This window comes from Chenopodium album, chromosome 11, assembly GCF_948465745.1.
Source record: "Chenopodium album chromosome 11, dcCheAlbu1.1, whole genome shotgun sequence".
Lineage (NCBI taxonomy): Eukaryota > Viridiplantae > Streptophyta > Magnoliopsida > Caryophyllales > Amaranthaceae > Chenopodium > Chenopodium album.
The window spans coordinates 47,949,519-47,973,807 of NC_137844.1; the positions used below are offsets into that span (position 1 = coordinate 47,949,519).

Genomic DNA, 24,289 nt, shown 5'->3' on the forward strand with positions numbered 1-24,289 from the left:
ACATGATATTTAAATTCGTGCATTGCATAAAGTCTGGAGTTTGTATCAAAGTTTTGGATTCTTCCATAACCACACCAGTATAATTTATGGCACATTATTGATTAATTTTCAATCATACGAATTAAATAAAACATTGCATTAGAAGAATTATATAATTGATAAGTTATTTTGTTTTGCTCGGGTCTTCCCAAATTTCTCCGAATACGAAGAATCAATTGACAATTGCACATAGTGGCTAATCAGAATTTTCATGAAACAACAAAACATATGAAAGCTAGTCGGTATCTTGTTTACATTATTCGCCCTTGTGACTTTCTCTACAAAAGAAGAAAAAAATCCACTTTATTAAATATGAATTGCACACGCGCAATATTGCATGCAACACGATCATACATAAGATTGGGTAACCAAAAATGCTCATGAGGAAAATAAAATTGGAGGAGAGAGAAAGTGGATAGAGAGAGAATGAAGAATTGTTGTGAGTGCTCTTAGGGACTATGTTTTGATTTCTTACAAGTATTCGTTGGCTTGCTGTTTAAGATTTCTAGGCTCCAAAAATAAAGGCAATATTAATGAAAATTGATTTTTAGGTTATCTGATCTTCATGATTAGTCTTTTTGTTGTTGTTAGTTTCCTAATTGCATAGTGTTACACTGTTACTTATAGCTTGTTCCGATTTACGGAAAACAATTGAACTGAACCTGATTGAAACTAAACTGAACTGAATTGAACTGATTGGGGCTGAACTGATATGAACTGATTGGAGCAAAACTAAACTGAACTGAACTGAGGGTCTGTTCCTATTTACTGAACTGAGCCGAATTGAACTGAACTGATTGGGTCGAATTGAACTGAATTGAATAGAGCTGAAATGAATTGTTTATAAGAGAAGAAAATTAAGAACTGAACAGAAATTAAGCTAAACACAACACACCCTAAATAAACCTGAAATGAATTGTTTATGAGCGAAGGAAATTTGGAGCTGAATTGAAGTGAACTAAATTGAACTGAATTGATAAGAGCTGAAGTAAACTGATTGGAGCTAAACTGAATTGAACTGAAGTAAACTGATTGGAGCTAAACTGAATTGAACTGAAGTAAACTGATTGGAGCTGAACTGAACTGAACTGAAATTAAGCGGAACAGAACATGCCCTGAATAGAGTTGAAATGAATTGTTTATGAGAGAAGGAAATTAGGAAACGAAATGAACTGAACTAATTGGAGTTGAACTGAACTGATTGGAACTAAACTGAACTGAAATTAAGCTAAACTGAACAGACCCTTAGTTAACCTAAAAATTTTGTGTTCATTGAATAGAGCCTCGTCATTAGGACTGTAGTTTTTTTTGCTTTTTATTTTTATTTTTTTTAAAAAAAGTAAGATGGAAGATCTTACTAAATCGAAACCTCTCACAGGTTTAGCTAGATCAGTTCCACAAGTCGACGCATGAGAGTAGATGGGGGAGGTAAGAGAATCCCCTTACTCCAAAGCATTTTGTAGTAGTTATTGGGATTCGAATTTGTGACTTAAAAGTCACAAAGTGAGTTTTCCAGCAACTTCACTAAGCTTTACTTGGTGTCATCATTAGAACTGTAGTTGATACTCCGTACTATAGTAGGAGAGGAGATTGGGATTTTATACTAGGTACTTGACAAAAAGAGGAGTATAAACTATGGAGTATAAAGCAAAGTCACTGGGACTTGATTCTTATATTATACTATACTTATGCTATTTAATAATGTGCAAGACAGCTTGACAAGTCAATTCACACATGACTCAGATCTAACGTTCAATGCAACTAAATTATAAATTTCACCAAAGTATTAATTAATAATGTATGTACTGCCAAAGGAGCTTCGACACGAGCTAATGCCACGGCACTTGGCCGTGATACGGGATGGCAATCGGAGGTGGGCTAAGCAAAGAGGTCTTAGCCCTATCGGTGGTTACATTCCTGGTGTAAAGAGTTTAGATACCTTTCTTTCGTTGTGTTGCAATTGGAAAATTCCAATTGTCTCACTTTTTGTGTTCTCCACCGAAACTTGGCTTCGCCCTAAGGTGAGTTGTATAGTTCTATGGCGTTATGGTTCTTAATTTATTACCCCGTATTACTTTTACTTTGATAAAAACCTATTTAGTATAGGTCAATATTCGATCAAATAAGTTTTGATAAGAACTATCAATACTCTTTAGCTTATACGTCAGTTCAAATTTGAGGCATAAATTTAGATTAGTTGTTGGTTGAAATGAGAAAAATATGTTCATGCAAGATTATTGCAAGCTAATTAAGCTCACCTAAATGACAAGTATTATTGCAACCTATTTAGTAAAGATTATTGCAAGTATTATTTCAGACAACAAGAACAACTCTCAACTACTTCATCAATTATTCTTTTTCGAAAATTTGTTAAAAATCATTTTATAAAAACCAAAATTTGTTGAAAACCATCTTATAATTTTTTTTTTTTATTTTTTATTTATTTATTTTTTTTTGTCAAAACACACCTGTTTTAAATTTTTTTTTGTCAAGGCACACCTGTTTTAATTTTTTTTTTGTTAAGTCCCACCATTTCTTCGAGTTCCAAGTAATTACTTACATTTCCGGCGTTGACTAACATGTACACCTCACGTGACCCACTTAACCCTACTTTTCTTTTATTTTTCCCCCCATTCCCTCCATTCATTCCCCTCTTCGTCAATCCTCTTCATCATACTTTGGTTTTTATAGCCTTTTATATAATTGCACGGAAATATAAGTGACAAAGGAGGAATGAATGAAGGGAAAAGGGGGGATAATAATAGAAAAGTGGGGTTAAGTAGGTCACGTGAGGTGCACATGCTAATGAACGCCGGAAATGTCAATCGATAGTCGAAATCCGAAAAGTGGTGGGATTCAACAAAAAAAATTTTAAAATAGGTGTGCTTTGGCAAAAAAAATTTTATAAGATGGTTTTCAATAAAATTTGATTTTTATAAGATGGTTTTCAACAAATTTTCCATTCTTTTTTAAATGACATAGTTTGACTTTTGAACTACTCATGTACTCTATTTTAATTTTGTTTTATACATACAAGCTATGAAACACACACACGTTGCGTGTGCATTATAAGAAATACTATCATAAGATTTTTCTTATAAACTATAATTTAATAATAATTAAAAAATATAATTAAAATATTTATTGATGAGCAAAATAAAACAAAACAAATAAAAAAAATATACAAAAATAGATTTTAATAATTTTGCATTTGCACGTTCTCCAATAAACATATACTCGTATGATCATGAATATCTTCGACTATGTATAAGTGAAAACTATCTATTTTTGATATTTAAAAATTTTATAACATGAGAAATATAATAAGATCCCACATGCCAATTGATTTTACTTTGACCACGTGAATTTTAATGAGTCGAACTCTATAGTATTATAGTTTGTTCCATAAAAATTAGAAGATCGAACACGTGGATTTTCTTACTATCTAAGGTGAAGCATGAGCCAGCATCAAATTCTAATGAGAGTACCGAGTATTACGGAATAGCAAAAATTTTGTATACATCCGATATACAGTAATTTATTGTAAATCGGGGGTCACTTTTATATTTAGGGTCACTTTTATAATTTTTTGGGTAACTTTTATCAATAAAGTATAAATACTTTGTAACTTTTATTTATGTCAGGATAACTTATATTTATATTAGGGTAACTTTATAACGGATAAACAATATTTATTGTACATCCACTTTATTTAAAAGTTATGAATGTGCATTGTTAGTATATTGTTTATATATCAATATGTACAACCACCCTAATTATGCTTATCACTCTTAGCTTGAATAATACACTTTCCTCGTAACAAAGTCATCGGTATATCAACTAGTGTATATATATAATAAGATTATATACCCGAAAAAAAAAAGACTATGTGGAGCTAATCATGCTGGTAATGTTATATGCAGCCCTAAGCATTTAATATACTTCCCTTTTTAGTATTAAGTTGGGAATTTATCGACAATTTACGAGTTGATCGGTGCAAATATCTTTTTCCTATATTTAAATGTGTACTATCAAAAATTTGATACTCTGTATTAAAAAACTACACATTAATACATACTTGTATTACTGTATTAGTTGTATATAACAATATCTTATAATTGTATGTATATTTTATTTATAAAGTAAGATTGTTGGCCAAAGCTTTCAAATTTTTACCATAAGAACTCAAAATATAATTTTATGACGGAGAGAGGGAGTATTAGCCACTCAAAATGAAATTAAACATTTAAAGGGATTCGGCATGCAACATAATTATACGCTAGGAACTTGTTACTTGGAGGATAATTGAAGTAAATTAGGCTTTTGACCCGTCTGACGTACGGGCTTATTATATAGGAATAATTTTTAAAATTTTGTATTATAAACACATGGTTGATCTGAGTACGGTTTAGTAGTTTGTTAGCATGGTTGATCTGAGTACAGTTTAGTAGTTTGTTAGCATGGATAATTTTGCCTCTCATACAATTCTAAATGATTAAAGAATTATCATTTGGAGTAATGAATTCAAAATGAGGTTACTAATGAAGGGTGAAGAATATTGATGGACTAAAATTGAAGGCTAAAATGGACAATTAAGCCTAGCTTGATCAAAGGTTGAATTGAAAAGGGGGAGATGAAGATGAATTGCGTGGGGAGATGAAGAAGTTGAAGATGCATTTCTATTTTCTTGGTCTAAGATCCTTAATATTAATACTATTTTTATTCTAAGAAATATGAAAAGTTTAGTTAAGAAGATAGGAAAATTTAGACACGCGGCTTTTTTGATTGAAAAGGTGAAGATGGGAAAACGTCATAGAATGATGACATGTGTGTTTTTTTTTTTTTGAGTTTTTAAATATTATGTATAGATAGATTGGTAAATTTTACAAAGCCCTTAAGGATTTTTTTGTTTTAATTTTTTTTTTTTTTTTTTTTTTGAAACTCAATTTCAGTTAGAGTGTTCAAATAATTACTGTTTTCATTGTTGATGTTTCAACAGGCGGAAACTGATTTCTTGCTCGAGTTTTTGGAGCAAAATTTACTACGTATTTCTCGTAGTTATGAACTCTGTCCTCCTAATTCGAATGATTGTTCAAAGCATTGAGGTTATTAACACTTTTTTTAATTGTAAATTGAAGTTAGATGCCCCTTATTGACTTTTATAAGCGCTTATTTTTCTTTAACCTAACTTATATAAAATTAAGGTAATGCTATACGTAATCTTTAGGACTAAAATCTTTAGGACTAGAAGTAAGCATTTGACATGTTTTCTTATTTGGTAAAAATTTAGAATTGCATGAAAAAATCACGCGTAAATTAGTGTAATTAATGAATACGAAATATATTTTTTATTAATATTTTCTTCTTTTAGCTTCTTATATAGGGATATGTATAACACTTTTATTAAAATTATGATCTAAATTTAATTTTCTTAAAATAGACAAAAATAAGGTTAACTACTCTTATCAAAAAAATAAATAAAAATAAATAAAAAATAAAAAATAAAAATAAGGTTAACTAAACAAAATCTCTTTCAGCCATTCTATGTCCAAGAAAATATTATTATCAAATAACTCTTGGATAGGAGTTCTATTTTTGGAGGATTTATCTGAACTTAGGACATGTTCTCTTCAGCTTATTTTCAATTCAGTTCATTTTCTAATTTCATTCTCTCATAAACAATTCAAATCAGCTCAGTTCAGTTCAGTTCAGTAAATCAAAACAAGCCCCTATTACCATTATTTCTCACCAATGTCAAAAGTGAAAAATGATGAATAAAATATATATTTGAATATTCTTTTTAAGTCGATTTGACCATATTATTTCTTATAGATCATATCAATGACAATTAATTGTAAAAGTCTTAAAAATTTTGACTCAAATATTAACAATGATGCAAAATTTTAACCAAGTACATATTTTAATGAGTGTTAGTTAGCTTACCCTGAAATTATATTTTAATCACATACTTCACTTCACTAAATTTTATATTTATGTACGCAATTTGACTTGACTAATGGAGCAATGGCTATCACACATTATATTCTATAGTACATAGGGAAATGATTTTGACATACGAAGTATATTATAACTTATAAGAGCCTAATTTTCTATGTTCCACTCACATGGAGATTTGTCAATATCAATAATTGGTGTGTCAAAATCAGTTTTCTTATACACAACTACACAGTTGATGAATATTATGTTGTACAGAAATTCTAGTTATAACCACTGGATTTATAATTGCAATCATATACAAAGTATGAAGTAGCCAAGTAGTTATTTTTCATCTCAATTTTCACAAGCAGCTAATAAAAAATAATGAAAAATGAGTATTAAAATGCAGCATAATTTTCCTTAGAGCTTGTTGCATGAACGACATACTAATTGAATTAATTAGATTATATTGATAAACAGTTATGAAGGACGAATTTCAGTGATTGGTGATGCATCTTTACTGCCCGATTCCTTGCAAAAAGCAATTCAACACATTGAAGAAGAAACAAAAGACAACACCAAAATTCATCTGATTTTAGCAATGAGTTATAGTGGCCAAAATGATATTGTTCATGCTTGACAAACTATTGCTACCAAAGTTAAGGATGGCCTTCTTCAACCCGACGATATAACAAGTCTTTGTTTGAGCAACATCTTCGAACTAAGGTTACGGACGTTCCAGCTCCTGATTTGCTCATTCGAACAAGCGGCGAAATATGTATAAGTAATTATTTTCTTTGGCAATGTGCTTATAGTGAGATGTACTTCACTAATACACTTTGGCCTGATTTTGGAAAACAAGAGTTTATTGAGGCATTACGCTCATTTCAACAAAGAGGGAGATGCTTTGGCAAAGTATAAATTTTGTTTAATCAATTGTAATTATATTATACTCTCTCCATATTTTATTACTTGTTCTATTTACACTTTTTGCATATTTATTTGACCTACTTTGATTAATGTTTGTAATTTATAAATAAGAAAAGATTTAGTCTTGCAAGTATTTGTTGGAATCGTCTTAGTAAATAGATTATTAATTTTCAATTTTTATAATTTATACTGAATGATAATTAAAGATATTACTGCTCAAAGGTTAGTTTCGGCATACGTGCATAGAAGAAATGAAGCAAGTAATAAAATACAAAAGGAACTGTTGGGGAGTCAAATAATACTACTACTACTAGGATAAGGATTAGCAGTTTCATTAATTCACTCAACAAGTAGTTCTAGCCCATCACGTTTGTCCACGAGTGAGTTGTGGGGTCATGTCTGATCTTTTGATTTTTTTCTCCTTCTCTTGGATTCTCTTATAACGTTTCCTTAACTTCCTTTTTAATGGGAAGTTTAATGGATTGATTAAGCCTCATAATTTTAATTAAAATCTGTCTTTTATCTTCTTTAACTTTTCATATAGCCTTGGTAATTTTATAAGTACAATGGAGAAAAATCAGATTATAACCTTAATCAAGCTAGCTAAACACATTCAATTCTTCTTCCTTGGCATAAGTTTATATGACTCCACCTCTCGATCTTCTTTCCATGTGGGATAATATTCCCTTTGCTCATTTATATGACTCCACCTCTCGATCTTCTTTCCATGTGGGATAATATTCCCTTTGCTCATACAGTTTAAGACTACTTCAACAATCATAAAGAAAGAAAAACAACTACAAAATTTTCTAATATCACCATAGAAGACAGACACTGGAAAATGGCCACGGATTTCTTGTTTGATATTCTTCACAACTTACAAAGTATCACTCTCAACCCACACTTCCTTATACTCGAGGAGTACTTTCGTGTTGTATAAACGGTAGTCTTCAACCAGAGGAACAAAGCCATTAGCGGACACTAGCATATCCATATTCACTTGTTCATGCACAATGTTGGATTTCGGAAAAACTCCTCAATCTGGAGTGTGTACCATTGATAAATATATATAGTGTTACAAGACTAGACCTAAACATGATAGGAAATTTAGTTTGATAAGGATACAAAATATACAAATATATCCGACAACTACGACAAATATTATCTAAATATAATATCCATCACACACCCGCAATCGTAGCGGGAAGAGGTCGTACACTAAGACTGGATCTGACGTCCAAAAACAGGTCTCGTGGTAGGCCCTTGGTGAAGATGTCTGCAAACTGATATCTAGAATGAACATGAAGAACCCAAACCTCGCCTTAAGCAACCTTTTCCAAAAAAAATGAATATCCATCTCTACATGTTTGGTGCGTTGGTGTTGAACTGGGTTGCTAGAAAGGTAGATAAGGCTGACATTATCATAGTAAACATTAGTAGCCTGAAGGAGAGGACAATGTAGCTCCAAAAAGATAACGAAGCCAACAGGCCTCAGAGACAACGTGTGCGACGCCTCGATATTCTGCTTCTATACTCGATTTAGACAAAGTACGTTGACGCTTCGATGACCAAGCTAGAAACGAGGTTGTCCACGAGAAAACAACAATAACCCGATATGGAACGATGGGTGTCGGGACAACCTCCCCAGTCAGTGTCAGTATAAGTAATTAAGCGAGTAGAAGCAGACGGATATAAATGTCAGCCATGATCAATGATACCTTGTATGTAACGCAGAATGCGTTTCAAAGCACCATAATGCGATTCCCTAGGATCATGCATGCTGTACCGCATAGGCAATATCTGGCCTAATAAAAGTGATATATTGGAGAGCACCTGCTAAGCTATGGTATAGGGTAGGATCCCGGAATGGTGGTCCCGAAATTGCACTAAATTTGGACTTAGTGTCAACAGGAGTGGCTGCAGGTTTAAATGAGGCCATACTTGCACGCTCTAGGATCTCTTGTGCATAATTCTGTTGAGACAAAAGTAAGTATGATGGTGTTCGAGTCACTACAATGCCCAAAAAATAACTCAAAGGCCACAAATCGGACATGGGAAACTCACTTTGTAACTGAGAAATAATTGTGGCTCTCAACCTGTCGTTAGAAGTGGCTAATATAATATCATCAACATATAGAAACAAATATGCCATAACATCACCCTACTGAAGAATAAAAAGTGAATTATCACTTTTAGCAATAACGAAGCCCAATTTCTACAAAAATAATGCAAAACGCTGATACTAAGCTCGTGGAGCTTGTTTTAAACCATATAGAGCCTTACGAAGGCGGCATACGAAATTGGGTCTTTGTCGATCAACAAAACCTGGAGGTTGGTGCATATAACAGTTTCCTGCAAATCACCATGTAAAAAGACATTTTTCACATCTAACTTATTTATAGACCACTTCTTAGCCATAGCAAGACTGAGAACTGTGGGAATGGTTCATCATAATCCACATCCACCTCCTGCGACTTGCCATCAAAAACCAAGCGAGCTTTGTGCCTTTCAAGGTCTTCGTTAGACTTGAATTTGTGTTTAAATAACCACACACAATTAACAATATAATGTTCTCCCCCGTAGGTCTAAGCACCAAATCCCAAGTCCCTATTTTAATCAAAGCACTATACTCATCGAACAACGCCGCATTCCAATTAAGGTCAAGACGAGCTAATTTATTTGACTTTGGTAGCGAGGATTTATGAGGAGTTGGACTTAGAGGGTGTACGTTCAAGCTGAGGTGTTGGTATTTGGGATTTGGTTTAGTAATGCCATGTTTGCTACGGGTAATAGGTGGGGACGGTGGAGGTCTAGTTGGTCGGATGGGTGGTGCGCCACGCATAGGTGGCTGGGTGTATGAGGGAGTTTGGCAGCCACTGTGACGAGTTGGGTTGCTGGATTGGGGCGATTCAACAACTGGGCCTGCTGGTGGAGAAGTTGGGCTGCCAGGTTGGGTAGTAGTAGTAGCTGGGCCGGTTAAAAGAGTGTGTGGTCTGCAGGTGGTGTGTTTGGAGTGTGGGGCAGAGTAGTCTGCAGGTGGGCTGCGGGGGAAGGCTGTGGGCTGCGTCCTGCCTGTGGAGTTGTTGGGTTGGAGTTTGATGGCGCAAAAAATGATGAGTAAAAATGGGTGAGTGCTCATCAATGCCTAAGAACTCGTAGTCCTTTAAGATGTAATGTCCTAGATTTTATACGGAAAAGTTAACTCGTCAAAGGTTACATGACGGGATAAAACGACTTTTTGTGTAGAAATATCAGGACATCTGTAACCTTGATGATTGGATGGGTACTAGGCCTGTTCACGGATCGGATATCCGATCCGAAATGTGATTTCGGATCGGATATCAAAAATTGATATCCAAATCCGATTTGAAAAATTCGGATATCCGATATTCGGATATCCAAAATTTTCGGATCGGATGCTTCGGATATCCATTATCCAATATTAAGTTAAATTGTTATGATTACTTTCTAAATTTCACTAATTTTACCGTTTTTTTATCGCTAAGTTGTACAAAATATTTTAACAAAAATACTAGTCCTTTTGCAATTAATATTATCATCAAATATATTAAGAATATTACAATAAGTTAATAATACAGGGTTAGTTTTATATGAACAATTTAAAAATTTTATATATATTTCACTATTTTAGGCTTTATATTTCGGATATCTTTCGGATATCGGATATCCGAAATTATGAAAATTAATATCCAAATCCGCATCCGATATCCTCTTTTTCGGATCGGATATCCGATCGAAATGAAAACTCGGATCGGATATCCAAAAATTCGGATCGGTTGCGGATCGGATTATCGGATTTTCGAATTCTCGGATAGTTTTGTACAGGCCTAATGGGTACCCTAAAACACACACAGTGTTGAGTGAGGTGCAAGCTTGTGATGAACAGTGGCGGATAAGTTTGGGAAACAAAGACAACCAAAGACCCTAAGATGATCATATAATGGGTTTTTACAAAAAAGAGCCTGAGCCGGGTCATATTTTTGAGAGACTTACTAGGGAGAATGTTAAGAAGATAGGTTGTAATATCAAGAGCATGTGACCAAAAAGAAGGTGGCATGAAAGAAAAGAGTGCGTTTGACATTATTTATGGTACAAATCATGCGTTCGGCTTTCCCATTTTGAGAAAAGGTGTGAGGACAAGAGAATCTAAAAACCATTTCATTATCGATACAAAATTTTTTTAAAGGGTCACTGTCAAACTCACGATCATGGTCACTTTGAAAGGACTTAATTGGGCGTTCAAATTGAGTTTGAACGTATTGCAGAAAGGAAAGAAAGCTATGGAATGCTTGAGATTTGTATGCTAAGGGAATTGCCCACATATAATGAGTAAAATCATTTAGAAGAACTAAATAATATTTATGCCCATTAATACTACGAATGGGAGAAGTTTATAAATCAACATGTATAATATCAAAAGCACAAGAAGTATTATTATTATAATCATAAAAGGGAAGTCGAACATGTTTCCCAACATGTTAAGAATTGCAAAAATTGGGGCTAGTCTCCTTATTACAATCAATGAAATTATTGCTCCTAAGAAAACTTAAAGAAGATGCACCAGGATGACCCAAGCGATTGTGCCATGTGGAAGGGGAGACAGCGGTGTGAGACTTGACAAGATAAGTGCTTTGAGTGTCGGTGGTGACTGGATAAAGATCCCCAGAACTATCACATTTCGTGATTACCCTCCTCGTCCGAAGTGATAGGAATGGTGTCCTTCGAACAAGTGTATTATTCCGATAGAGGGTTCGGAATTATTAGAAAGCTAATTATTCAGTAAGGTTAAGTGATCGGAATGCCTAGTTGGAGGTCGTTTCCTATTAATACATAATTAATATTAAAGCTTAATCTTGACTGAACTTTTCGGGTCACACCCAAGCAACTAACGATCCGACACGACGAATTAATCCGGAAGGAATTAATGAGTCTCTCGAGTATTAAATATTTAGACGTCTGAAATCGAGCTAGGAGCGTCGAAACCGAGCGTCGCAAGTCGAGTCGAATTAATAAAAGACGGTAAAATCAATAATTAATTAACAATTTACCAAAATACCCCTAGCATCGAAATGCCCCGAGAAAATCGAGTGGTAGGGGCACTTGGTATAACATGGTGGCTAGCATGTGCACCAAACCAAGCCTAGGCTGGCTGGTTGGTGATGCGCTATGCTAGCGCCCGCACCACTGCTAACATTGTTGCTAGCACATGTGTAACACCCCAATAGTTCTCCCTTTTTCCAAACCACTTAATTTAAATAAAATAGTGGAGAACCATAGGCATGTTACCGCTACGTGTTAAAACGTTAAGGCTTTATCAAAGTATTGCAGCGGAAATCCAACTTAAATCTTAAAATAATATAATTTAGAAAACCAATAATTCAAAGCTTACAAATTGGAACCATAAAGGCCCTTATTAAACCAAACTAATGTTTAAAATCCCAAAACATAACTGAAATAGTAAAACATAGATAAGTTCAACACAAAGAACGAATACTCTCAATCACACCAATCCCTTGACAATGCATATGTCAAATCCCCGAACCTCACATCATCAAGCTAACCTGTGCAATACTGCTCCCCAATAATACAAGTGTAATAATTGGATCATCACAGGGTCATTGAAAGGAAAAAGCCATGACCAAAAGAAAACACACAAAAAAACACGCAATCAGCAAAGCTGAGTACATACAAGCTACAACGTACAAAACCTAACATGCTCAATTAATTAAAGTAAATAAACATAAAAAACGAATTCATTAATCAAGACTCCACACTTAAAAAATTCAATTGACTCAACATACTTAGTAACCAGTTCCAAACACTTGACTCTTAATATTTAGTTTGATTAATTTAATTTGGAGTAAGCAATAGACGAGGTTGTCCAGCCCACCAAATCATTTTGGTCCCAAATGACCATTTAAAATAAAAGTTTAGCGCAATGCAAGAATGGGCGCGACTCCATTCTCACAAAGTTAGTCTAGGATCCCATCTAACTTTCATTATAAAATAAAAATGTAAATACCAAAAGAGAAGAGGACATGTTGATCAAACAAGCCTCGAAAAGCCACGGGCTACCACCGTGTACCCCAACCCATAATTGTCAATACTCTAGAAGTGCACACTTTCCAGAGTTTTATTGCTCATCCTTGTTTCACTTTACGTGATTACAATTTTAATTAATAGCCGACTCATTCAAGTAGACCATACATAACAATCATACATCAATTCACTTATAATCTTATTTAGGACAATGGTGATCACATCACAAATTGACCTGTAATTCCTTTAAACTTCCAAATTATCCAAAATTGTTGAACATAGTCAACCCACCTAGCCATTTCGGCTTGATCCACTTTTACTCAACATACTAACAAGTAATAAATAAAATAATAATAACCTTGTGAAATAATTAATGAATTTATTCCACTTAAACCATTCAATTTCAATCCTTCAATAATCCAAATGTGGTTAATAAACCAATCCAATAAAAATATGCTTGTATCAATATTCCATACAAACAATTAATTCAATATAATTCAACATGCTTGCATCCATAATTGCATACAAACATAATCAATTCACCAAAACATGTCTCACAAACATAAGCACATGAATTAATTAAATGTATAACCAAACAATTTCCATCCAAGTGTTCTCTAAACATGAAACTAAGTTCTTTCTTTTTGGTACCTAAATATGATACTACTTACAACGAAGTAGACATATACGTACCTCGTATAAACAATCCTTTGTGTCACTTTTAATCACTCAAAAGTCTCCTAGGGATAATTACTTCCTAGAGAACAACCAATAACAATAAATTAATACTCAACCAAATTTCCAGCAACTTAAATTTACTTTAGACTACTTAAAAAAAATCTGAAAATTATTTAAAAATCCCTAATTAAACTCCTTTTTAATGGGTAATCATACCCTTTCATTAAAATCACAATTATATTACTTTCATTTTAAACAAATCAAAAACCCTTTAAAACTCAAGGATAAAATTTAAAGCATAAAAAAAACTTCGTTAAAAATCAAAAACTGCCCGAAAATCATATTTAGAGGCTGAATTTGGCCACGAGAGGGTGGTGCTCACTACCAAAATTAGTGAGTCTTACTTAAAACATTGTTTCCACATGGAAAACACTACCTTTTTTTTTTTTTTTTTTTTTTTTTTTTTATCAAAATCAGATGAGTTCAGAACCTAATCGGGATTAAAACGGGATTAATATTAACGAATGAAAATCTAAGAATTAAAACACGAATTTACGTGTTCAAAATATTCTGGGATTAAGTTAAACTAATCAATAGTTATAATCACCAAAATTTCAAACATCATTACTATAAAAGCCCTAAATCAATTATTCGTAAAAACCCTAAAATCATGATTTTCAATAATTAAAAACCCTAGGTTATAAAATTTACAAAATCTGAAAATTATGACATTTATAAAATCTGAAATTATAAAGTTTAATCATCAAAATACAATTTGATACTAATTAAATTAATTTCAAACAATAAAATCAAAACCCATAAATCAATAATTATAATTACACAAATTAATAAAACAAAGGAGAAAATAAGACTAACCTTTTGTGTGGGGAAAATTTTGGGGATGTATGGGGTATTTATAGGGGAGAGAGTTGTAGGGTAAGTAGGAGTATTGGGCCTCATAAAATTAATGGGCCAATTAGGTAAATGAAATGGACTAGGCTTTGTTTGTATGGCATAGATTGTAGAATGAAAGCTCATAAAATAATTTGTACTAAAATAATTTTCGACCCAAATTAATAATTTGAAACTTTTTAAAATAAAATCCGGAAAAATACAAATAAATATTATAAATAAAATAAAATTTCATTTATAAAATATTTAAAAATACGGGGGATTACAATCTACCCCTCTTAAAAGAAGTTTCGTCCCGAAACTTAGCACAAAATCCCTTAAATTGTAAAACTTTTGCATAAAGCCATTTTAAAATTTTCAAAATTATCTTGCTGGAATTCCAGTTGTGTCATAATATTGACACTAATATCTTATCACCATCCCAATTTACGCACTTCACTTGATACGTAAACAATGAAATAGCTATGAAAAGCATAAAAACACCACAAAATAGCATAAAATAAGGCAAAAAGCGCGAAATTATACGCATTCTACCCCCCCTTAAAGAACAAGAGTTACGCCCTCGTAACTCACCTCATTAAATAACTCAGGATATCTCTTTCTCATATCATCCTCGGCCTCCCAAGTAGCCTCCTCATACTCTTGGTTTGACCAAAGAACTTTAACAATTTTCACATCCTTATTGCGCGTACTACGCACCTTATGATCCAAAATTTTCACAGGCTTTTCCTCATAAATGAAAGCTCATCCAACTGAATCGATTCAGGTTGTAGCACGTGCTTAGAATCAGGAACATACTTTTTCAATTGAGAGATATGAAACACATCATGCATTTTCTCAAATTCCATAGGTAATGCCAATTTGTAAGCAACTTTGCCTACACGTTCCAAAATTTCATAAGGACCTACATACTTGGCACTCAATTTGCCCTTCTTTCCAAATCTCATCACTCCTTTTGTAGGTGAGACTTTCAAAAAGACCTTATCACCCACATTGAACTCATCATCTCGCCTTTTCAAATCGGCATAACTTTTCTGCCTATCTTGTGCAGCCTGGATTTTTAAACGAATCAACTTTACTTTGTTCACCATTTCCTCAATATACTCTGTTCCTAAAACAAGATTCTCGCTATAGTCATTCCAATATACAGGACTTCTACACTTTCGACCATATAATGCTTCGAAAGGTGCCATGCCAATGCTAGCATGGTAGCTATTATTGTAAGAAAACTCAATCAAATCCAATTGATCCTCCCAAGTACCTTGAAAATCCTTGGCACATGCCCTTAGCATATCCTCCATGGTTTGATTGGTCCTTTCAGTCTGTCCATCCGTTGCTGGGTGGAACGTAGTACTCATTTTCAGTGTTGTTCCCAAGTTGGCTTGAACCTTTTGCCAAAATTTGGACAAGAACCTTGAATTTCGATCGGAGATGATGTCCTTAGGCACTCCGTGTAATCGAACTACATTCTTCACATAGACCTTTGCCAATTGTTTCTTCTTCCAAGTTTCCTTTATTGGAATAAATATCGCAGACTTTGTAAGTCGATCTACAATCACCCAAATAGTGTCATTGCCACTTTTGGTTCTAGGCAATCCTGTGACAAAATCCATGGATATCGAATCCCATTTCCAACATGGAATCTCCAAAGGTTGAACATTGCCCATAGGTCTCTTATGATCAATCTTGACCCTTTGACAAGTCAAGCATTTACTCACAAACTCAGCTACTTCTCTTTTCATATTTGGCCACCAATACAACTCTTTCAAGTCCTTGTACAACTTGTCTCCTCCTGGGTGTACAGAATATGGAGTATTGTGGCTTTCTTCCATGATTTATCTCTTTAAATCCTCACACTTTTCTAGTATGCACCATCTTTCTTTGTAACACAAACTTCCATCATCATGGGTCTTGAAATCTACATTCTTCCCTTGGCTTATTTTCTCCTTAATCAATTGTATTCCTTTATCACCTTTCTGACTCTCTTTAATTTCATCCAACAATGAACTCCCAAGTGAAAGAGCACTTAACCTTGCTTCTACTTACCATAGCTCACAACCTCTAAATTCAAACGCTTCATATCTTCACATAACTCGTCAGGCACGATTAAAGCATTCACACCATGACTTGATTTCCTACTCAAGGCATCCGCAACAACATTTGCTTTCCCTTCATGGTATTCTATGTTCACGTTATAGTCATTGAACAATTCCAACCAACGCCTCTGTTTCATATTGAGATTCGTCCGAGTGAAGATATACTTGAGACTTTTGTGATCCGTAAGATCTTACACTTTACTCCAAATAAATAATGTCTCCAAATCTTTAATGCAAACACTACAGCCGCAAGTTCAAGATCATGTGTAGGATAATTGATTTCATGAGATTTGAGTTGGCGAGAAGCATAAGCTATCACCTTCCCATTTTGTTGCAACACACACCCTAATCCATTCTTTGAAGCATCACTATATACTTCAAATCCATCACTTCCATCAGGTAAGGTTAAAATAGGTGCAGTGGTTAAACGCTCTTTAAGAGTTTAAAATGCTTGTTCACACTTTTCATCCCATTTAAACTTACTTTCCTTCTTCATCAAGGTAGTTAAGGGTCTAGCAATCTTCGAGAAATCCTTCACAAACCTTCTATAGTAGCCAGCTAGTCCCAAGAAACTCCTTATGTCAGACACATTCTTAGGCGTAGGCCATTCACTCACTGCTTGAACCTTTGTTGGATCCACAGAAACACCTTCTTTAGACACATAATGTCCCAAAAATGCAACCTTCTCTAACCAAAACTCGCACTTTGAAAACTTAGCATACAACTTATTGTCTCTAAGAGTTCTCACTACGGTCCTCAAATGCTCCTTATGTTCTTCCTCACTTTTCGAGTATACCAAAATATCATCAATAAAAACAACCACAAACTTATCCAAATACTCATGGAACACTCGATTCATCAAATCCATAAAGATTGCAGGTGCATTGGTCTACCCAAAAGGCATAACTGTAAACTCATAGTGCCCATATCTAGTCCTAAAAGCAGTCTTAGGAATATCCTTATCAGCAACTCTTAGTTGATGGTACCCCGAACGTAAATCAATCTTAGAAAACACACTAGCTCCCTTCAATTGATCAAACAAATCATCGATCCTGGGCAGTGGGTACTTATTCTTTATTGTCACATTATTCAACTCCCTATAATCAATGCACAACCTCATGCTCCCATCTTTCTTCTTCACAAATAAAACAGGTGCTCCCCAAGGAGATGCACTTGGCTTAATATACCCTTTATCCAACAATTCTTGCAGTTGCACTTTCAACTCTCCCATCTCAGCAGGTGCCATTCTATATGGTGCCTTAGAAATTGGAGTCGTTCGCGAAACCAAATCTACTGTAAACTCCAATTCCCTCTTTGGTGGCATTCCAGAAATCTCTTCAGGAAATACATCCAAAAACTCATTCACAATTTGCACATCTTCCACATTCACCTTATAACTCTTTTCCAAGTCTTGCACACAACAAAAGAATAAAGGATACCCTTTTCTCACAAGTTTTGACAACTTCATTGCAGAAATAATTCCAATACCTTTTGGTTTCCCAAAACGTCTGTAAGACACAGTCTTTCCCAAAGGACTCCTTAAATGAATCTTCTGTATCTCACAATCAATCTTAGCTTTATAAGTGGCCAACCAATCAATTCCCAAAATAACATCAAGGTCACCCAACTCAAATTCTATAAGATCTGATGGAAAATCAGTCTCTCCAATCCTCAAAGGTAAACCCTTATGCATCTTGGTGCACCTCACGACTTCTCCAGTAGGTAAGCTAATAGGCAAGTCAATCGGATTCGGTTCAACTAGTCCTAATTGTTTCACAACAGAACTAGAAATAAAAGAATAGGTGGCTCCAAAATCAAATAAAGCTTTAACAAAAATAAAATGAATAGAAAAGTTACCAGTGACAACATCAGAAGACCTTTCAGCTTCCTTCTTGCTCGTCACAGACAAACGACCTAGAGTGACATTCTTTCCTTGATTCCCGGAGTTGTTGTTGCCAACATTTCCGTTCTTTGCATTCCCATTTTGACCATTCGAATTCCCTCCTTGATTGCTTATTGGAGTAAACTTGTTCCCATTCCCTTGTTGCTTCAGTTTGGAGAAACACTTAAACTCCCTATGGCCCTTCTTGTTACAGAACCTATACAAAACAAAGTTCCCATCACAATCCTTTCCAGGATGATCCTTGCCACATCTCTTGCAGTTGTAATGCCTTTCAGCTTGGCCATTAGGTCTAGAAGATCCTCCATTGTTTTGAACATTCCTATTCTGGAAATTCTCATTCCTTGGCTTCTTAAAGTTACCTTGGTTACTCGAATTTCCAAAATATTTACGTTTTTTCTCCAAGACTTCCACTTCCACTCTCAGGTGTACTCCTGACATTCAGATTGTACAGGTGCGCTGCTCTCCCATAAACCTTATCAAGAGTCTTAAAGGTCTTTCCAGCCAAGTCCTTCTGTAACTGTTTAGTCAAACCTTGCTCAAATCTTTGAGCCTTCAACTCCTCAGTAGGCACTACTTCAGGAGCAAACCTCGACAAGTTCATAAACTTGTTATAGTACTCAGTAATCGACATATTGTTCATTTGCAGATTGATGAACTCTTGAGCCTTTTTCTTCCTTAAGAATGGTGGATAAAACTTCTCCCTAAGTTCGGTTTTGAAAGTCTCCCAACCAAAATTAGCCTCAGCATGAAGTACATTTCCATTATCCCTCCACCAAATATCTGCCTCTTCTTTCAAATACATGACAGCTTGATCCACTCTCATATTCACAGGACAATTCAAAGCAGCAAAGATCTTATTGAACTCCCTAATCCAATTCTCTAGAAAAGTTGGGTCTCCACCTCCCTTAAAGTATGTTGGTTTGACCTAAGCAAGCTTCTTAAACATCTCACCCGCAGGATCAGCATTATCATTGCGGTTTTGGTTCAAGTTATCTGCTAGAAGCCTAATAGCATCAGCTAAAGCATCATTGTTGGCCATCCTCCTTCTCTGCCTAGAAATATAACGCACTCTTAGGCCAACGTCGACACAAAAGAGCTCTACTTGCATAACACCTCACATTCATAAAATATATTAAGGTAGAAAGGTGGGCAAGGCCACACGATCGCCCCTAATAAGTCACTTTTAAAGGAAATGATTATTAAATATTAATCATTCCTACGCACAAGAAAAATAATTCCCTTGATTCGATCCCCTCCAAAATTCAAGCATTAAGTAAACAATATAATTAAATAAACATATATTATAAGTCACATAACTACATGCTTCACATAATAATTATTTACACATGTCACATAGCACAAATCATCACATATAATTCCATATTACATGCTTTAAACCTTAAACATGATACTAGGTGATCACAATAAAGTAGCACCGTTAGGTAAAACATAAACAATTAAATAATTTGCATAATTATTTCATACAATAATAAAAACGCAAAAGAATTAAATACAATGCATATAGAAAGAAATAATCTATCCTATACGCCCTTTCTAAAGTTACCCAAATCTCACCGATAAATAAAACAAGCAAAGAAGTTAAGAAAATAAAATAAATAATTAAATTCATTTTATTTCAAATAATTTAGTAATTCGAAAATAAATAAAACAAATAAAATACTTTTTTTTTTGAAAATTTAAATTAAACTTTAAATAATGTAGTTAAATCAAACTGATTAGATTTAAAACGTTAGCCGCCTAAAAACTTTAAAATTGGCTTTAGTGGTAATAAAATCTAACCAAAGCTCTGATTCCACTTTGTAACACCCCAATAATTCTCCCTTTTTCCAAACCACTTAATTTAAATAAAATAGTGGAGAACCATTGGCATGTTACCGCCACGTGTTAAAACGTTAAGGCTTTATCAAAGTATTGCAGCGGAAATCCAACTTAAATCTTAAAATAATATAATTTAGAAAACCAATAATTCAAAGCTTACAAATTGGAACCATAAAGGCCCTTATTAAACCAAACTAATATTTAAAATCCCAAAACATAACTGAAATAGTAAAACATAGATAAGTTCAACACAAAGAACGAATACTCTCAATCACACCAATCCCTTGACAATGCGTATGTCAAATCCCCGAACCTCACATCATCAAGCTAACCTGTGCAATACTGCTCCCCAATAATACAAATGTAATAATTGGATCATCACAGGGTTATTGAAAGGCAAAAGCCATGACCAAAAGAAAACACACAAAAAAACACGCAATCAGCAAAGCTGAGTACATACAAGCTACAACGTACAAAACCTAACATGCTCAATTAATTAAAGTAAATAAACATACAAAACGAATTCATTAATCAAGACTCCACACTTAAAAAATTCAATTGACTCAACATACTTAGTAACCAATTCCAAACACTTGACTCTTTATATTTAGTTTGATTAATTTAATTTGGAGTAAGCAATAGACGAGGTTGTCCAGCCCACCAAATCATTTTGGTCCCAAATGACCATTTAAAATAAAAGTTTAGCGCAATGCAAGAATGGGCGCGACTCCATTCTCACAAAGTTAGTCTAGGATCCCATCTAACTTTCATTATAAAATAAAAATGTAAATACCAAAAGAGAAGAGGACATGTTGATCAAACAAGCCTCGAAAAGCCACGGGCTACCACCGTGTACCCCAACCCATAATTGTCAATACTCTAGAAGTGCACACTTTCCAGAGTTTTATTGCTCATCCTTGTTTACTTTACGTGATTACAATTTTAATTAATAGCCGACTCATTCAAGTAGACCATACATAACAATCATACATCAATTCACTTTTAATCTTATTTAGGACAATGGTGATCACATCACAAATTGACCTGTAATTCCTTTAAACTTCCAAATTATCCAAAATTGTTGAACATAGTCAACCCACCTAGCCATTTCGGCTTGATCCACTTTTACTCAACATACTAACAAGTCATGATTGAGTAATAAATAAAATAATAATAACCTAGTGAAATAATTAATGAATTTATTCCACTTAAACCATTCAATTCCAATCCTTCAATAATCCAATTGTGGTTAATAAACCAATCCAATAAAAATATGCTTGTATCAATATTCCATACAAACAATTAATTCAATATAATTCAACATGCTTACATCCATATATAATTCCATACAAACATAATCAATTCACCAAAACATGTCTCACAAACATAAGCACGTGAATTAATTAAATGTATAACCAAACAATTTCTATCCAAGTGTTCTCTAAACATGAAACTGAGTTCTTTCTTTTTGGCACCTAAACATGATACTACTTACAACGAAGTAGACATATACGTACCTCGTATAAACAATCTTTTGTGTCACTTTTAATCACTCAAAAGTCTCCTAGGGAATAATCACTTCCTAGAGAACAACCAATAACAATAAATTAATACTCAACCAAATTTCCAGCAACTTAAATTTACTTTAGGCTACTTAAAAAAAAAACTGAAAATTGTTTAAAAACCCCTAATTAAACTCCTTTTTAATGGGTAATCATACCCTTTCATTAAAATCACAATTATACTACTTTAAATAAAATTCCAGCATTTTAAACTAATCAAAAACCCTTTAAAACTCAAGGATAATATTTAAAGCATAAAAAAACTTCGGTAAAAATCAAAATCTGCCCGAAAATCATATGTAGAGGCTGAATTTGGCCACGAGAGGGTGGTGCTTACTACCAAAGGTAGTAAGTCTTACTTAAAACATTGTTTCCACATGGAAAACACTACTTTTTTTTATCAAAATCGGATGAGTTCAGAACCTAATCGGGATTAATATTAACGAATGGAAATCTAAGAATTAAAACACGAATTTACGTGATCAAAATATTCTGGGATTAAGTTAAACTAATCAGTAGTTATAATCACCAAAATTTCAAACATCATTACTATAAAATCCCTAAATCAATTGTTCGTAAAAACCCTAAAATCGTGATTTTTAATAATTAAAAACCCTAGGTTATAAAATTTACAAAATCTAAAAATTATGACATTTATAATATCTGAAATTATAAAGTTTAATCATCAAAATACAATTTGATTCTAATTAAATTAATTTCAAACAATAAAATCAAAACCCAAAATCAATAATTATAATTACACAAATTAATAAAACAAAGGAGAAAATAAGACTAACCTTTTATGTGGGGAAAATTTTGGGGATGTATGGGGTATTTATAGGGGAGAGAGTTGTAGGGTAAGTAGGAGTATTGGGCCTCATAAAATTAATGGGCCAATTAGGTAAATAAAATGGACTAGGCTTTGTTTGTATGGCATAGATTGTAGAATGAAAGCTCATAAAATAATTTGTACTAAAATAATTTCCGACCCAAATTAATAATTTGAAACTTTTTAAAATAAAATCCGGAAAAATACAAATAAATATTATAAATAAAATAAAATTTCATTTATAAAATATTTAAAAATACGGGGGATTACAACATGGCTAGCAAGCTGTGCTAGCATGTGCGGGCAGCAGCAGCATCGAGCTAGCAGCGCGCTAGCGTGCTAGTGCTAGCACTGCTAGCAGTGCCCTCGGCCAGCAGCCCGCAAGCATACATGGCATGCTGGGCCGAGGCAGCAGCACTGCCGCACATGTGTGTGCCCAGCAGCAGGCCTAGCCGCACGCACCAAGCGTCAGCAAGGCTGCTTGGGTGCCAAGGCATGGCCTGCCATGTGGCATCCATTCATTGGAGCCGAGAGATGTGAGGGGCGGTTTTTAGGAGCCTTGGGGATCAAGTTTTTGGTCCCCCCTCCCCTTGTGGTCCTTACCTAACCTCTCATCATAGAATGCCACTTGTTGATTAATTAGTTGTTTGCTATTTCTTTTATTTTTGATTTAAAAATAAAAAGGAAAAATTGATTTTACTAACTCTCCCACATTAATGGGAGAGTGGAATTCTCTCATGACATTCTCTATAAATACCCACCTTGGGATTTGGAGAAAGTCACTTTGGTAGGAACACAATAAGGCATCTCCACTTGAGAGAAAAGCTTTAAGTTCATATAATACTCGAATAGTGTTTTGGTCCGACTTGGCTAAACTCCAAGTAAGAGACCGGTCGGGGTCGAGTTGCGGGTGGATACCATAGGAGGTCTTTGCGCTTGCAAGACTTGGCTTTGAAGTAAGAGCTTCGAGTGAGAGCGAAGCACGCTGTAAGGGTAAGATCATCTTTTCTCTCTTTCTTGTTATTTATGTCGTTTTAGTTATATTAATTGTGAGCGGGTCATGGGGTTGGGTTTTGTTCCGCGGTGAGTTGGACTCATCGAAACCCAACAACGGTATTGGAGCCTTGCTCATTTTTTTTTTGTAACTAAAAAATTTTCAAGGATTTAAAAATGATTTAAATCTGGTTATGTTGCTAATTAGATTAGTAGCTCGATTTTATTAATTTTAATCTCGTTTTATTAAGAACTTTGGCTCTAGAACCCAGATTTTCGCCCAAGACTAGTGAATTTTGGGTGGAATCGATTTTTTGGAAACATTTTGATTCTTTTAGGGTTGCGAAAAAGCCAAATTCTGCCCAGAAATGCCTGTTTTGAGGGGTTTTTCGTTTTGACGAAAATTTTTAAATCTTTTAAACCTTGAATCTTAATGGCATATTAATTGTGATTATGCATTTGGTTCTTTCCTTTATGCTCCTGCAATTTTAGACTACTTTTGAGCATAATT

At 34.1% G+C, this 24,289-nt stretch overlaps 1 protein-coding gene and 1 pseudogene across 1 annotated transcript; one reads left to right on the forward strand and one right to left on the reverse strand.

The window, feature by feature from the left end:
• The first annotated feature begins 1,835 nt into the window (after nt 1-1,835).
• On the forward strand, nt 1,836-6,897 carry LOC145566728 (dehydrodolichyl diphosphate synthase CPT5, chloroplastic pseudogene; annotated as a pseudogene).
• A 9,697-nt stretch (nt 6,898-16,594) lies between these two features.
• On the reverse strand, nt 16,595-19,378 carry LOC145566730 (uncharacterized). The gene is made up of 5 exons (XM_081626055.1): nt 19,087-19,378; nt 17,840-18,986; nt 17,136-17,434; nt 16,897-17,084; nt 16,595-16,780 (listed from the first exon to the last, which is right to left on the reverse strand). The coding sequence occupies exons 1-5, from the start codon at nt 19,376-19,378 to the stop codon at nt 16,595-16,597; spliced, it is 2,112 nt and encodes a 703-aa protein (XP_081482181.1).
• Nucleotides 19,379-24,289: the final 4,911 nt, after the last annotated feature.